Source organism: Camellia sinensis, chromosome 9 (genome assembly GCF_055761805.1).
Source record: "Camellia sinensis isolate YWXY chromosome 9, ASM5576180v1, whole genome shotgun sequence".
NCBI lineage: Eukaryota > Viridiplantae > Streptophyta > Magnoliopsida > Ericales > Theaceae > Camellia > Camellia sinensis.
In genome coordinates this window covers 178,215,846-178,233,207 of record NC_138969.1, presented here as the reverse complement: position 1 = coordinate 178,233,207, position 17,362 = coordinate 178,215,846, and the positions used below count along the sequence as shown (strand labels likewise).

General features: G+C 38.0%; 1 protein-coding gene across 1 annotated transcript in view; it reads left to right on the top strand.

The window, feature by feature from the left end:
- The first annotated feature begins 5,042 nt into the window (after nucleotides 1-5,042).
- Nucleotides 5,043-17,362, top strand: part of LOC145799955 (cysteine-rich receptor-like protein kinase 10) — a 31,734-nt gene continuing 19,414 nt past the window's right edge. Inside the window, exon 1 of the mRNA XM_082889599.1 lies at nucleotides 5,043-5,665. Within this exon, the coding sequence (XP_082745725.1) occupies nucleotides 5,043-5,665 (623 nt within the window). The remainder of the gene's footprint in view (nucleotides 5,666-17,362) is intronic.

The window sequence follows — 17,362 nt, the reverse complement described above, 5'->3', positions numbered from 1 at the left end:
ACCCATCTGCCCAGTCACTTTTCTGGTTCGCTCACTAGTCCGATTTTCAAAACATTGCTTAGAATGCAACCATTCTTCTTCTTGCATTAATATTGCCTCTATTGGTTTAATGACAGTAACCTCTAAGATTATCTCCAATGGTTACTCAAATCCATCATCAAATTTGAATTTGGTGAAAAATCACTCATTTTCCTACTTCAACGGTTTCATGAAACAAGTATCAAATTCAGGATTTTACTTTTCTTTCAGCAAATTGAGGACCAATGTGCTTTTCATCAAATCATTGTTCATAGCCGTTTGATTTTCACCATCGGATGTCCCCCTAGATGTCCCTCCGGATGTTTCCCAAATGACCACCTCAAGGAAAAAATTCGTAAAAAAATTACACTGACCGGTCGGCTCCTTGGTTGTCCTCCCAGTCGTCCGCTTGGTCGACCTCCCGGATGACTACCTCAAGGAAAAAATTTGTAAAAAATTTACACTAGCCGGTTGACCGGCCGGACATTCGCCCAGTCATTCGCCCGGCTGACCGGTGTTTTGATGAAGCTTCAAAAATCTTTGTTGGCGCATTTGATATCAAATGAAACTTTTACTCAAATTTGATGAAAATTTTGATACATCGTTAAAGCTATTCTAATATTTTGAAAACTATCAATCAGTCTGATTTTGAATTTTCAAAAGTATTTTTTTAATTTTTTTGTTAGACTTTCAAAAATGGAGTGACTGATGTAACAAAACAATTGAGTACAATATAAGAGCCCAACGAATACGGCAAAATGGGCTTCTATATATTGAAATTCTTGGTCTATTCTTGCGTTGGATCTCTAGTCTAAGGGAGAGGAGCCAATCCCTTCGATACTTGCATGATATATTTTTTTTTTTTTTTGCTTGTACATTGAAATTCATAGTCTATGACAAGACTTGAACCTTTAATAAAGTATAGGAATTCTGAGTAACCCTTAACACTTACCTATAATTCATAGAATAATTTATACACTCAACATCTTGTTTTAATAAAATCTGGTTGTCAACAAGCACTACAAGAAAAATCACTTTTGGCGACTAAATTTTTAGTCGCCAAAAGTCCGCTTTTAGTCGCCGAAAGTCGAGTTTTTGCTTTCAGCGACTAATTTTTTTAGTCGCCCCTTTTGTCGCGCATAAATGGTCGCGAGAGGTATCGGCGACTAAACTTTTTTTAGTCGGCAAAAAAGAGCTCTTTAGCGACCAAATGTTTAGTCGCCATTGGTGCATTACACATTTTAAAAGCACACATTTGGCGACTAATATTTTAGTCGCCAATAGTCCATGAATCGCCGACTAAACAATTTTGTCGCCCAAAATAACACTTTTGGCGACTAAAAGTTTAGTCGCCAAAGGTTCTTCCGTAAAAAAAAAAAAAACAAATTCTTTGATTTTCTGAGATTCGAACCGTGAACCATTCCAAGTGCCAACACCTTTACCAACATACTCCCCCCACTATGCCACTTGAACCTCACATGATTATATATGCAATATATATTATTTATATACTATTTTGACCGGTATTTATACAAAACCATATCTGTAAATATAATTATTTTTATTGAATATAATTTATGTAAAAAATAAATTATTTATTAAAAAAAAATGTAGGCCACTTTTGGCGACTAAATCAATTATTTAGTCGCCAATTCTATGATTTTTGGGCTACTAATTAATTTGTTGTCGCTAAAAAAATATGTTTAAATTAAAAATAGCACTTTTCGCGACTAAATCTGTTTTTAGTCGCCAAAAACGTCCCGTTTTGGCTACTAAATTGAAATTTAGTCGCCAATTCACTGTTTTTAGCTACTAATTTTTTTTTTATAGCCAAAAATCTTCATTTTCAGCGACTAATCTTTTTTTAGTCGGCAAAAGACCCATAATCGGCGACTAAAATGGTTTTTAGTCGCCAAAACCATAACTTTTGGCTACTAAATTATTTTAGTCGCCAAAAACCGTCGCTTTTGGCTACCAAACACCCTTTAGTCGGCAAAACTGCTACATTCGGCGACCAACAAACAGTTTAGTCGCTAAAACCTTGGTATTCGGCGGCTAATTCATTTTAGTCGGCAAAAGGCTTCATTTTTGGCGACTACATCGAGTTTAGTCGCCATTTGGTCAACTTTCAGCGACGAAATTCTTCATTTTAGTCGCCATTTGTGCTTTTTCTTGTAGTGAAGTGGTCCTATCAAGTTGTCTTCACCCATAAGTATGATATTGGGCATTTTTAATATCAGATTCAATTCCACAAATGGGTTAACATTTATGTATTGACAACCAATCTATATCTCGAAAATGATAGCACTGGAGTATCTAATGCATATTATTCTTTTAGTCATTGAATTGTATACAATAAGATGGACAAATATATAATAATTGTAGGGTAAGTACTTTTAGTATTTAGGGAAATCTATACTTTGCCCCATGATTTTTTAATTGTATTACTTAACCACTTATGCAATTATATGTTTGTGAATATTGGTACCGAAAGTCTAAAATCTCCATATATATATATATCGACTGAATATTTAAAGAAACAGATTAGAGATATATCATTTTCTACCGTCTATTTCAGTTCTTCCCAACCACTTCTTCAAACCAGCCTCCTCCATCACCCTCTGCCTTCCAAAACCCAGCTACAAATTATCATTTCATACGCTTGTCCCTACTTTCTCGCTCTTCACTCAGCCCCAACACAAACCCCAACAAAGCTGAGCCCCCAAAACTATGGAACAATAACCATCTACCAATACCCACTTGTCTACTTCAACAACATTTTCTGATCTAGCAATAAACCCTTCTTCAATATTGGTCCTATCAAGTTGTCTTCACCCATAAGTATGATATTGGGCATTTTTAATATCAGAGTCAATTCCACAAATGGGTTAACATTTATGTATTGACAACCAATCTATATCTCGAAAATGATAGCACTGGAGTATCTAATGCATATTATTCTTTTAGTCATTGAATTGTATACAATAAGATGGACAAATATATAATAATTGTAGGGTAAGTACTTTTAGTATTTAGGGAAATCTATACTTTGCCCCATGATTTTTTAATTCTATTACTTAACCACTTATGCAATTATATGTTTGTGAATATTGGTACCGAAAGTCTAAAATCTCCATATATATATATATATCGACTGAATATTTAAAGAAACAGATTAGAGATATATCATTTTCTACCGTCTATTTCAGTTCTTCCCAACCACTTCTTCAAACCAGCCTCCTCCATCACCCTCTGCCTTCCAAAACCCAGCTACAAATTATCATTTCATACGCTTGTCCCTACTTTCTCGCTCTTCACTCAGCCCCAACACAAACCCCAACAAAGCTGAGCCCCCAAAACTATGGAACAATAACCATCTACCAATACCCACTTGTCTACTTCAACAACATTTTCTGATCTAGCAATAAACCCTTCTTCAATTCCCAAGACAATGACTTTGGCAATACCCACCCACATCAAAACCCACTGCAAATCTAATATTCCCTCTCCAAATCACCATAACAAGCAACCCAACAATTCCTATTTGTTTGGTGTAACTAAGAAATTGGGGCAAATTAGCAGTGATCCTTACATTTTATTTATTATGTTGTTTTTATTCTTACAATTTTAATTGGCTTAATTTTGATCCTTCATTTTAAAATTTTGTATTAATTTAGTCCAATTGATAATATCATTAGTTTGTTTGTTTTGTTTTGTTTATTTATTTATTTATTTTATCCCAAAAACTTCAATTACAAGGAATTGAATCAAAACACCCAAGAAGAGCCAAAAGAGGTTGCGAAACCCAATCCAATGGTAACATATCGTCTAGGCAAGCACGAGCGGTTCAATGGGCAGACCCATTAGCTACTCTAGGGCACCACTTAATTAATTGAGATTAACTCGCTGAGTTTAGTAAGTTTATAATTTTGACATTAAAAATATGACACATGACATTTATGTGCGTATGCTCTATAAAAAGATACTAAGAGTTATAATCAATTAAACTAAATTGAGACAAAATTATAAATTTATGGACAAAATAATGTCAATTGAAATTATAGAGACCAAAATGATATATAGACCAAAGTAGGGACTATCGTTGTACTTTGTCAGTGTTATTATTTTTTAATTAATTATTTTATTTTTTTAATTTTTTTTTTGGGTGCTCAACACTGCATAGGATCTGGACTCAAAAATTAGGGATGGAAATTAGTTTATCATCCCTTCTTCATCTGTTACAGTCATATATCATAGATTCATAGTCATGTAAAGTACTTTAAGATAGCGTAAATTACAATTTGCCCCTGTTATATTTGGTCACTTTCTCACTTTGGATCTTAAAATTTATTTATTTTTTACTCTAGCCTTTCATGTTTCAAGTTTTTCTCAATTTACTATTGCTGTTAAAAATTAGATAGAAAAGACACATTGACAGTCACGTGATATGAAAATATTATAGTATATAACTTATACCTCTAGCACAAATCCCAATATTATAATACCTTTTTTTATCTTATTTAATAGTTATCGTGACATTTTCTGTCTAATTTTGAACATAAATTAACTTTTAGAGTAAATTAAGAAAAATTTAAAACATGAAGGGTCAAAGTGGAAAAAAATCTAACTTTAAGGGTTAAAGTTAAAAAATAATCAAACATGAAAGGAGCAAACTATACACAAAATCATGCATAGATTTATATTTTAAAAAATAATTTATAATTTGAATTCAACTTTTATACAATAGAGCTTGTACCTTTGAATTTTTGAGCTTGTACCTCAAAGATTAGTCATGGAAAATTAGTTTATATTTTTAATTTGCATATGGCACACCGGTATGTATTGTAGCATTACCCAGCTCAATACTTTTCTGTGTATGAAGTCTCTATCAAGGGTAATGCTGTGTACCATATAATTTCTCGTGTCTATATAATTTTGTTATTAAAAACAGCTTTATTTGTTTTCTCCTCAAGCCTAGCACTATTGAACGAGGCCAGTCAGTCATGTTTCCATTTCCAAAAACAATGAAAATGCTTTTGCTTTATTCATTCTTTTATGCTCTTCATCATTTTGTTCATGCCAAAGCCCCTCCCTATGAACTTTGCTCAAACACAACTATTTCTACAACGAATAGTATATTTGAATATAATCTCGAAAAGCTTCTTGATTCTCTGTCCTCAAATGCCTCTGTCTCCAAGTTCTACACCACCAAGATGGGAAATGACCAAGACAGACTTTTCGGTCTCTTTCTCTGCTATAACTTCGTTGAAACACAGAAGTGTGAGAACTGCATAGCAAGTGCAATACAAGACATCAAAAACCATTGCGAAAACAGAAACGAGGCGGTTATGTGGGAGGAAAATTGCGAGTTGCGCTACTCCAATGAATCGTTCTTTGGCACCTTGGACGTGACAGGAAACATTTTTCAATACAACTCGGAAAATGTTTCAGATGATGAACTAGGCCAGTTCATTTCTGTCGTGAACAACACGTTGCATAAGCTTAGCAGGCTGGCAGCATTCAATGCTTCATATGGTATGTATGCCACTGAAGCGGTGAACTTCAGAGACACTAAAACAATATACGCTCTCGTGCAGTGCACTACAGACTTGTCTCCAGATGACTGTAACACATTGTTGGAAAAATGGTGTTTTATATGACTTATTTTGGGCCAATTTTGAGGCCAAAATTGAGTAGTCCCCAAACGTCTTTTGGGGTGGGACCGAATCGGTGACGTGTTCCTTGTCGCGTGGCAAGTCACATGGTGAAGACGGGACGTCAAAACCATTTATGAGTGAACGGGAAGTTAACGTCGTTTTAGGGTCTAACATTAATTTTTTAAACAAAATTCATTTGAATTTTTTCAAAAAAGTATTGTGGGAATTTAAATTTAAATTTAAATTCAAATTTTGGTTTCCTAAAGATTGTACCTCTTCCTTTATTGATTAAACTATTCAAATAGTTTAATAAAAAATATCCCAACAGTTCATAAAAGTGTTCTAAGCAACGGACAGATCACTATTCAAACAGTTATTTGTTTGAATAGTGCGTGCACCTGTTCAAATTAAATGTGCACCTTTTCACTTCAATTTGGTAAGTGTTCGGGTGAAATATTTGGCTATAAATACAACCAATTTCCAGCAGCCCGTATGATCCAAAAATCAGTCTGCATAATTCCTTTTGCTGTCCAATTATCATCTTTGGTGCCTTATTCTCCATATTAATTTTAGAATAAATATTCAGAGAGTTAGAATACAAGTTTGGTTCGCTGAATAATTTGTTTTGGAGTACTACTACAAATTGGTTAAGATCATTGTATCTTGGGAGATAGACGCCACTCAACCGTAAGCACCGTAGCGGGGCAAATCTGTCTTAAGGACAGAGTGTCACACACTCGACTTGGTCTTTGATTTTTTAAATTCGGTTCGATAAATAAATTCGGTACGTTTTTTATTTATTTGTTTGATTTAGTTTCAATCTATTTTATTTACACAGAAGATTGTTCCAACAATCTTAAGATAGATTCGAACTATTTTGTTTACAGAATTTTTCGTTTGTTTCCCTTTCTTTTTCTTCTTTTAAGAAAATTATTTTCTGTGAATTTACAAATTAATATTCTGGTTGGAAAAACAAATAGTGGTTATATGCTATTTGACAGATAGTAGTAATATACTGTCTATTTTCTTTGGCAACTAGTAGTAATATACTGGTATTATTAACAATTCAGAATATATATTTGTGGAATTTTGTCAGAAATTATTTTTGGTTTTAGAAATTTATTTCTGAGTATTCTTTAATTAAAAAATTTAGTTTTAGTTTTTTTTTAAAATTATTGAAGTGAAACAGAAATTTAATTTTCTGTGTGAAATTAATTTGGTTAAATAAAATTTTATTTTATTTCCAAATTAATTAAAAAATAAAAGTTACATTCTTGTTTCTTTTATTTTTACAGAATTTCATTCTATGAATTTGGATTAATTTTCTGTGTAATATAAATTCTAATTATAATTTTGTTTATAATTTAGAATTCATGGCTACTGAAACAAATGCTCAAACAAGTACTACTGTGGTGGCTGCACTGACGCCAACCCCCTCTCCTGTGGTGACAGTACCGGTAAATCACGGTGAAAAGCCAGAAAAGTTCTCAGGAATTGATTTTAAAAGATGGCAACAGAAAATGTTAATTTATCTTACAACTCTGAACCTGGCTCGTTTCCTCCGTGAGGATGCTCCTATTTTGAAAGAGGATGAAACCGACCGGCAAGTGGTTGCTGCGGTTGATGCCTGGAAACATGCCGATTTCCTTTGCCGGAATTACATCTTGAACGAACTTGACAACACATTATACAACGTCTACAGTCCAATCAAGATAGCAAAGGAACTTTGGGAATCGTTGGAGAAAAAGTACAAAACGGAAGATGTCGGCTCAAAGAAATTTGTGGTTGGCAAATTCCTGGACTTTGTAATGGTTGATTCTAAAACTGTGATCAGCCAAGTTCAAGATCTCCAACTCATTCTGCATGACATTCACGCAGAAGGCATGTCTCTCAGTGAATCCTTCCAAGTTGCAGCCTTAATTGAGAAATTACCACAAGGCTGGAAGGAATTCAAGAACTACCTCAAACACAAGCGCAAAGAAATGTCTATGGAAGAATTAATTGTGCGTTTGAGGATTAAGGAGGACAACCGCAATTCTGAAAAGCGGGCCGGTAAACATCCTATGAAGTCTAAGGCAAATGTGGTGGAACATGCTTCAAAAACCAAGAAACGAAAGTCTTTTGGAGAAAGTTCATCACAAGACTCTAAAGGCGAGGAAAATAAAAAGTACAAGTTTAATGGCAAATGTTATATCTGTGACAAAGAGGGACATCGGGCCAGAGATTGTCGTAGCAAAGGCAAAAGCAAAAGAAGAACAAGCAAGAAGCCTGCTCAAGCCCATATGACCGAAGTGGACAATATTTCCAATGGTATAGATGATATCAATCTTTCTGCAGTTGTTTCCGAGGCAAATCTTGTCGGAAATCCTAAAGAATGGTGGGTGGACACTGGTGTTACTCGTCATATTTGTGCCGACAAAAAGATGTTCACATCTTATTCTACAGTGGATAATGGTGAACAACTTTTTATGGACAACTCCTCAACTTCCAAAGTTGAAGGACAAGAAATATTGTACTCAAGATGACATCTGGAAAGGAACTTACTCTCAACAATGTGCTGCATGTACCGGACATTCGCAAGAATCTTGTTTCCGGATCTTTGTTGTGTAAGAATGGGTTTAGACTAGCATTTGAGAGTGATAAATTTGTACTTACTAAGAATGTGATGTATGTAGGAAAATGTTACATGTCTGATGGCCTTTTCAAGTTAAATGTAATGACCGTTGTACCCTCAATTATTAATAATAATACATCTTCTTCTTACTTGCTTGAGTCTTCAAATTTATGGCATGGTAGACTAGGACATGTTAATTATGGATCTTTGCGTAGATTAATTAATATGGAATGTTTACCTAAATTTGACATTGATTCAAATCATGAATGTGAAATTTGCGTTGAGAAAATTTTTATCTAAAACTCATTTTCATTCAATTGAAAGAAGTACAGAACCCACTTGAACTAATTCATAGTGACATTTGTGATTTTAAATCAATTCAAACTAGAGGTGGGAAAAAGTATTTTATCACTTTTATAGATAACTATACTAGATATAGTTATGTTTATTTAATTCAAACCAATGATGAAGCTTTGGAAACTTTCATTCAATATAAGAATGAAGTTGAGAATCAACTTGGTAAGAAAATCAAAAAATTAAGAAGTGATAGAGGTGATGAATATGAATCACTTTTTGGTGAATTTTGTAAAGAACATGGAATAATTCATCAAACCACCGCTCCTTACTCACCTCAGCAAAATGGAATTGCTGAAAGGAAAAATAGGACTTTAAAAGAAATGATGAATGCCATGTTAATAAGTTCTGAATTACCTCAGAACTTGTGGGGGGAAGCAATACTTTTTGCTAATTATATACTTAATAAAGTACCCCGAAAGAAAGTGAATCAAACACCTTATGAATTGTGACATGGAAGAATACCATCCTACAAATACTTAAAAGTGTGGGGGTGTTTGGCTAAAGTGGCTATTCCTAGTCCTAAAAAGACTAAAATAGGTCCTAAGACCATTGATTGCATTTTCATTGGTTATGCCAAGAATAGTAGTGCATATCGGTTTTTAATTCATAAATCAAAACATTCCGAAATGCATGTAAATACTATTATTGAATCTCGGAATGCATCTTTCTTTGAACATGTATTTCCAAATAAGACTGGATAAGAGACTAGTAACAATAAAAGATCTCATGATGCTATTACTAGTCAGGATCAAAAACATGATCAAGAACAAGAGTTAGATCAAAATGAGGAAGAGGAACCTAGGCATAGTAAACATGCTAAAACCTCAAAATCTTTTAGTCCAGATTTCCTAACATTTTTGTTAGAAAATGAGCCTTTAACTTTTAAAGAGGCTATGTCCAGTCCTGAAGCTCCTTTATGGAAAGAAGCTGTCAACAGTGAAGTTGAATCCATCTTACAAAATCACACTTGGGAATTGGTGGATTTGCCACCAGGTTGTAAACGTCTTGGGTACAAGTGGATTTTCAAAAGAAAATTGAAAGCGGATGGATCAATTGACAAATACAAGGCAAGACTTGTGGTCAAAAGATTTAGACAAAAAGAAGGTTTTGATTACTTTGACACATACTCACCGGTTACCAGAATAACATCCATTAGAATGCTAATTGCCATTGCATCTCTATACAATCTACAAATTCATCAAATGGATGTGAAAACCGCTTTCTTAAATGGTGAGTTAAATGAAGAAATTTACATGGAACAACCAGAAGGTTTTTCTATTCCAGGAAAAGAAAAGAAAGTGTGTAAATTAGTTAAATCATTATATGGTTTAAAACAAGTGCCAAAGCAATGGCATGAGAAATTTGACAAGGCAATGATGTCAAATGGATTCAAAATTAATGAATGTGACAAATGTGTTTATATTAAAAACACAGACAAAGGTTATGTCATTGTTTGTCTTTATGTAGATGATATGCTCATCATAGGTAGTAATAATGATATGATTAAAACTACTAAGAAAATGTTGAATAAACATTTTGACATGAAGGACATAGGCATTGCTGATGTAATTCTTGGTATGAAAATTACCAAAACATCAGAAGGTTATGCTTTGTCAAAATCTCATTACATTGAAAAAATACTTGACAAATTCAGCAAAGATGATGATCATCTTGCTAAAACATCTGTAGATGTTAATTTGTTTCTATCTAAGAATGTACAGGAAATTATTTCTCAATTAGAGTATGCCCAAATTATTGGAAGCTTCATGTACTTGATGAACTGCACTCGCCCAGATATAGCTTATGTAGTAAGTAAATTAAGTAGATATACGAGTAATCCAGGAGTAGAACACTGTAAAGCAATTATAAGGGTTCTAAGATATCACCGATTTACTCATAATATTGGGCTGAATTATACTAGATATCCAGCCGTACTTGAAGGTTACTGTGATGTAAACTGGATATCGGATACTAAATGTAACAAGCCCGCGGGGGGAACCTCGCTACAGTTCGGACTCTCGGTTTGTGTCACGGTTCTTAATCTGAACCAAAGAGTCCAAATCTGGCAAATCGTTTGAGAAAACAGATTTTTTGAAAAAGTAGTGCCAAACATGGACTGCTTTGCCAGATACAGAGTCGCCACCTAAATATTTTTTAAAATGGGAAATTTAGGAAACCCTGACTCGGTGCCGAAGGCCACATGTCCGTTATCACCGGAGTTGTCTCGGCTCGGGAGCTTGGGTACGATCGGGGAAGGTCAGCTATGAGCACCCCCTTTCGCCCGGTCCGAAGACCGGCCTCTACTAACCGTGATATCCGTTTTTGAAAACTTTATGTGTTCTTAAACCAATTATTAGCCTAGAATTACTACGTTATGCGCGCAGCAAACAAGTATAGACTAGATTGCCTAATTTGGAAAGAAACATTGCATATCCGTTCATTTTGAAAATGCTTTGGAATTTGCTACTCGCAAGTAGGCTAAAACACGGATTTCAATGAGTTCTTCCAACTCAAACAATCCAACCTTCACCCACAGGCATTCAAGCATTTTATAACACATAAGCATCTAGCCACATGTTAAGCATGCTGTCATGGCAACATTCACACTCATGCGATATGCTAAAGCGGAAATACTTACATCGTACTCCGTGCCAAAATAAAGAACTCGTTAGCAAACATGCATGATCCAAGTCCATGTTGAGTGTTTAATGCATCGCATACAAAATGTTGCTAGAATAGGCTCGGCTATCCTAAACATGTCATGTGAAAATGCACAATTATCACATATTCACTTTTTGATTTGAAGTACGAATGCAGTTAGCGTGATGTGCCGAGCCTAATGCATGTAATACAAAATGCATGAATGCACGCATGCATAGCATAAGGTATGCTGAATTTAAACATGCCCTAATCTACCATCATAAGCAGGTAAATAAAAGGGAAGAAAGACGTGAGGTTGGAAGACATACACACACTCACGCACATTTATTACAGATTTGCCCTCGCTCGGAGGGACCGAATAAATATTATAAATTAATTAACTACGCAAGCTAATTAATATTACAAATTGCCTAATTTAATTAACAAATTAAATAGACTAAGAAAAAAAAAAAAAGGCAAAACGCCTCGAGAAGCGCGCCACCATGCACAATCTGCCTCTGTTTTCATTCCTTCACTCCTCTAGAGGCTGTCAAAACCTCAGGGTTACATCCCTGGGCACTGGGGAGTACCACCGGCTGAGTGGGATCATCACCGGCACTGGTATGTATCCATCGGCACAAAATTGAAGCTGTCGGCAGAGAAAAGGTTGTCGGCCGGCACCTTACACTGCCGGTCGGCAAAGAAAGTCTGCAGGACCTGTAACTCACAGCAACAGAGGGCAAAACAAGGCATGGCAGCACAATTCAAGGCATGTATGGACCAACCATGTCTCTTATCATTGTAATGACTCAACGGGACATGTGCCTCGGTTCTCGGACCACCAATCACGCATTTCCATGCATGATGGCCCAAAGAACCAAGTATGCAACTTTGATTTCAAATGCATGCAAACCAATCAAACAAATTAGGCCCAATTCCCATCACCAATTCAAGGAACAAGGCATGCATGCAAGATGCAATGCAACCTAGGCATACAAGCTAAGAATGCAACATGGCATGGCAAGGCACTTATGCAATCATGCATGCATACATGTGGCAATGCAAATGTATGGAAACATGGGCTTATACATGAATTAGGCAGCTCTAATAAGGCCTAAAACAGTAGCCAATGTGCTAAAAAGTGAGGGCTAAATGGCATGCACACACACATGCACATAAGGACCAACACTTAAGCATAAATCAAACAACATTCAAGCACACTTGAAAGAGGGAATCATGGACAATTAGCATGCAACATAAGCATTGAAAATGCATGTTAGGATGGTGCCAAACCAAGCAACAAATCAAGCTAAACATGCAACAAATAGTCTAAGTGTTCAAAGCAAATCCAAGGAGCATTGAAATACACTTGCAAGACTAAACATGGTATGAACTTATTGACCCAAAACAGAGTTTTAGCACATAACATAAGGCCCGAAGGACCACTTAGATGGCATCTAAATGGCTCAAAACAAAGGCATGCACAAATGGTCAAAACAAGGAGCATGCAACACATGCTTCCAAAGCATTAAAGAGGCATGCAAGGCAATCAAACAAGCATGGAAATGAGACTGAAATAACATGTGGGGGGACCCCAAATCACCAAATCGATGCAAAGATGTCATGCTACACATGCACATACTCAAGGCTAACAAGCCCAAATACAAAGGAGCTATATCAAGCATGCCAAAATCAACCCAAACAACCTAGGATAGACCTAGAACATGGCAAGATAAGCACATAATCTTCACAAGACTAAGCCCAAAACATGCTCCAACAAAGGCTAACAACCTAAGACATGTTAAGGCATAAACAAGGCATTACATGGCAACTATGCTAAGCATGCATGGAGTTCCAAAACCAACTTCAAATCATGTTATATTATGGATATATAAGCATGAAAAACAGACCAAACATGCTCAACACACACTCAAGCATAGGCTTCCTTAAGAGGCCAAAATATGCCCTTTTCAAGGACAACAAGGAGAGGGGGTGGCCCTCTCCTTCTTGGGACTTCAAGGCATCATCTTCACCACTGAAATCCCTCAAGATTTCAGTGGTGAAGAGACCCCAACACCAAAATCCCGGAGCTAGCGCAAAATGGTCCAAAAAAGAGGCCTTTCAAGGCCTAAGGGTGGTGAACAACCCTCAAACAACAAAACACTCTTAATAAACAATAAAGAGGGCCTAAAAACAGAACTTTTTTATGTTATACAATAAGCACAAAAACAGCTCTAAGATAGGTATAAAATCAAGGCAAAAATGGGGGAAAATGGGACTAGATTCTCACCCTTGAAGCCTCCTTCACAAATGATGCTCCAATGGCCTCCTTTAGCTCCAAACCAGTCAAGAAACTCAAGAACAAGCCCTTAGAACCCTAGTTTCAAGAGGAAGGTGAAACACTAGGTGCTTGTGTGCAATAGTATGGACTAAAACACACACAAGAGTAAAAATAGAGATAGGATATGTATGCAACTCAAACCCTAAAACCAGAGCTTCTCTCTGTGTTTTTCCCTCTCTAAAATGTCTAAAGTCTCTCTCTTTTTTTCCCCAAGAGAGAGCCTCTATCTCTCTTTCACCAAACTTGCAAAACTTACAAGTTAAGCAAAACTAGAGGGCCATCCCTCCATACACGTGTATGGAGGGAAAGTCACTGCAATACAGCTGCCTAAAAATATCTCAAAAAGCAACTGCACAGTAATCGGCCGGCCAAAAATGCCATCTTGGCCAAAAAGAGTGCCGACCGGCACAAAATAGTGCTGACCGGCAACAAATAGTGCCGGCGGTGGCAGCAAACACCAGCCGGTGGCCTCTAGCCACTGCCGGTGGTGGATGGGGATGGTCTACAAGCCTCACCCTGCCTCTCAAAGGCAAAATACAAGTGTTTGGTGCAAAACCAGACACTAAACGGTCGAGTTCGGGGATCCTGAGGCAAGGCGCGCGAGCCGAGGCCTCCGGGAACTCCAAACGAACACAAACATGGATAATCACCGAGTGTTCAAACGGTGACGTCCAAGTCTTGAGGACGGTCAAAAATGGGGTGTCTACAGTTGCCCCTCTTTGACAGAACTCGAAAGTCATAACAATGACGGGAGTGAATGTCAAAGCCCAGAGACGACCCATTTTTGACAAGGCCGAAGACTTAGACAAACATGCAAGACAATCAAGATATGCGCCCGAAGGCAGGGGCAAAATGCAAGACAATGCAGAGAGCCGGACATAACTTATGATCATGCAAAGAAAGCTGTAATGAAGCAAACATGCGACAGTTTTAAGCTAGCATACCAAACTACACTACAATGCAGAAAGGATGTAAGAGAATTATGGAATTCTCAATACGTCTCACTCGGAGGATACAATACCTGTGCGGCTCGTCTGGTTGCACCAGCTTCAAATGAACCGTACATACAATATCGTGCCTGCAAAGAAAACAACTTAACAGGTACAAAATCGTTAGCAACAGGCATGACAATGCAAATGGATGCAAAACGATGTGCAATATATACAAAACAATGTATAAACAATGCAAATGAAGATGCAATGTAATTGAAAAAAATGCAAGCTACATGCAGAGCATTTGAATCGTGATCCAATCACGAACGGTTCGAAACCACACCTATGTCAAATAGATTGATGGAGATAACAAGTCTGTCTACCATAGAACGGTCAACTGAACTATGAGTATTGTAGACAGACGCAAGAACAAGTATTGGGTGGAATCGACATAAGTGGGGAAACGACCCGCTGGAGAAAGGACTACGATCCTAATGCCGGATGCAAAAATTACACTACAATGTAATACATGAATATGGCACGCAGGCCAAACCGAATCTTGCCTAGGAAAGGCATGTACACATACAAGCCATGTGTAACACAGAAAAGGTGCCGCAACCCTCAACCAACATACCAGCGTGGAATTGGCGCGATACACATGCAGAACTATGTTTTACGTGAAAAGTAAGGGCACATACCAGACCAAGCTCAACCTGGAAAGGCGCAAGCCATAGGCGGAAGATGATGCAATGAATGCATGCAATCTACAATGCAATATCTACAAATATGCAATGAAATGGATATGGATACAATGGATATGGCACGCAAGCCAAACCAAATTTTGCCTAGGAAAGGCATGTACACATACGGGCCATGTGTAACACAGAAAAGGTGCCGCAACCCTCAACCAACATATCAGCGTGGAATCGGCGCGATACACATGCAGAACTGTGTTTTAACATGAAAAGTAAGGGCACATACCAGACCAAGCTCAACCTGGAAAGGCGCAAGCCATAGGCGGAAGGTGATGCAATGAATGCATGCAATCTACAATGCAATATCTACAAATATGCAATGGAGTGGATATTTACAAATATGCATGACAATGCAGTGCAATGCGACCTACTGGGGAAAATGCAATGGATGTATGCAAGCTACAATGGAAATGCATGACAATGCACTAAGATGCAATGACTATGATTGCAACTTTCCCTATCTTACCAACAGGGTGATATACTAGGTTGGTTCAGTATCCAGAACTGAGGCGCAGACAAGCTGCCTCAACCTATGGGGCTTCCATACAGATTTCAAGCCGAGGGTAAACCCCTGGGTATTTAAACCAGACTTTAGTCTCGGAACTCCCGAACCTTTGCGTTCTAGGCATAAGCCGTTCGAACTCTAGTTTACACCGTCCCAGTTGGTCTTCTAGGAACTCATCGCAAACATAGGCAGGTGGCTTTACCAGACCACCGAAAGTCGTTCGGGCATGATAAACACCAAAGGAATTGCACCTTTAGAGGATTTAAGGTCTCCTAGACCGTGCGTGTTTAAGGTCTCGCCAGACCGCAAAGTACCTGTCTGGTTCGTCTGGTCGCTCCAGCCTCAAATGAACCGTACATACAATATCGTTCCTGAAAAGAAAACAAACTTAACAGGTACAATATCGTTAGCAATATGCATGACAATGCAAGAATGAGGCACGCATGCCGTATGGAATGTAAGTGTAACAAATGGACTTATATGCCAAAAAAAAAAAAAAAAAAAAACGTGCACATCAATGCACCGGAGGTTTCGCACCTCCCAAGGATTTAAGGTCTCCTAGACCGTACGTGTTTAAGGTCTCGCCAGACCGTTGACCAAAATGTAAGTGTGGTGCACAAAACAGTGCGATGCAATGTACCGAAGTAATGTGATGAACTCGTGCAACACACATGGGGCAAATTTTGAATTTAAAAGGATACAAAAAGGATACACCTTGCACGAATTCGAGTGCCACGCATTGGAAACACGGCCCGCGGTCAGAACGGAGGCCGGTTGAGCGTCGGAGATGCACTTTCTTGCACTTTCTTGAGCTATGAAGACCCAAAATAACTCAAATGGCCTAAACAAGGCTGTGGGAACCCCACCGGCCGAAAGGGGAGGCCACCGGCTGGCCATCGGCATAAAAACAATTCTATCGGCACAAAAAAGTGCCGGCCGGCACAAAACATTGCCGACCGGCAAACAGTTGCTGATGCGGGGCAGTTTTGACTTTTCACCTTGGGTGTTTTAAAATAGGGCTTCAAGCTCTATTTCCTCACTTCTCCACCGCCGAAATCCCTTGCTCTCTCTCTCTAGGGTGTTTCTCTCTCATTTTTTGCCCGTTTCTTCGCGTTCTACGCTCGTTTCGTCGTCGGATTCGCGATTTCCTTCGCGTTTCGGACATCTTCCACCGATCACATTTTCGTTTCGGTGCCTCGTTTGGCGTTCCCGCCTTTTCGGGGTTTGTTCCCCTCACTTTCCTCTTCATTCCTGTGCCTTTTCACATTCCGGCCTTCCCGGTCATTTCTGACCCTCTCAGGAGTTGACTTTCCGGTTGACTCTTCGTATTCCGGCCCGGTTTTCCTTTTCCCGACCATTTTCACACCATTCTCTACATGGCGGACGACATTCCATGTGGCGGGACTCCCCCGGACCACGAGATGGATCCCGGGGTCGAGCTCTTACCACTGAGCGAGCGCCCGTTCGACCCGGCGACCTACCAGCCGGCGATCCATGTTCTGCCCCCCGACGGCCTGCGTCAGTTCCGGAGCTTCGAGAGGCA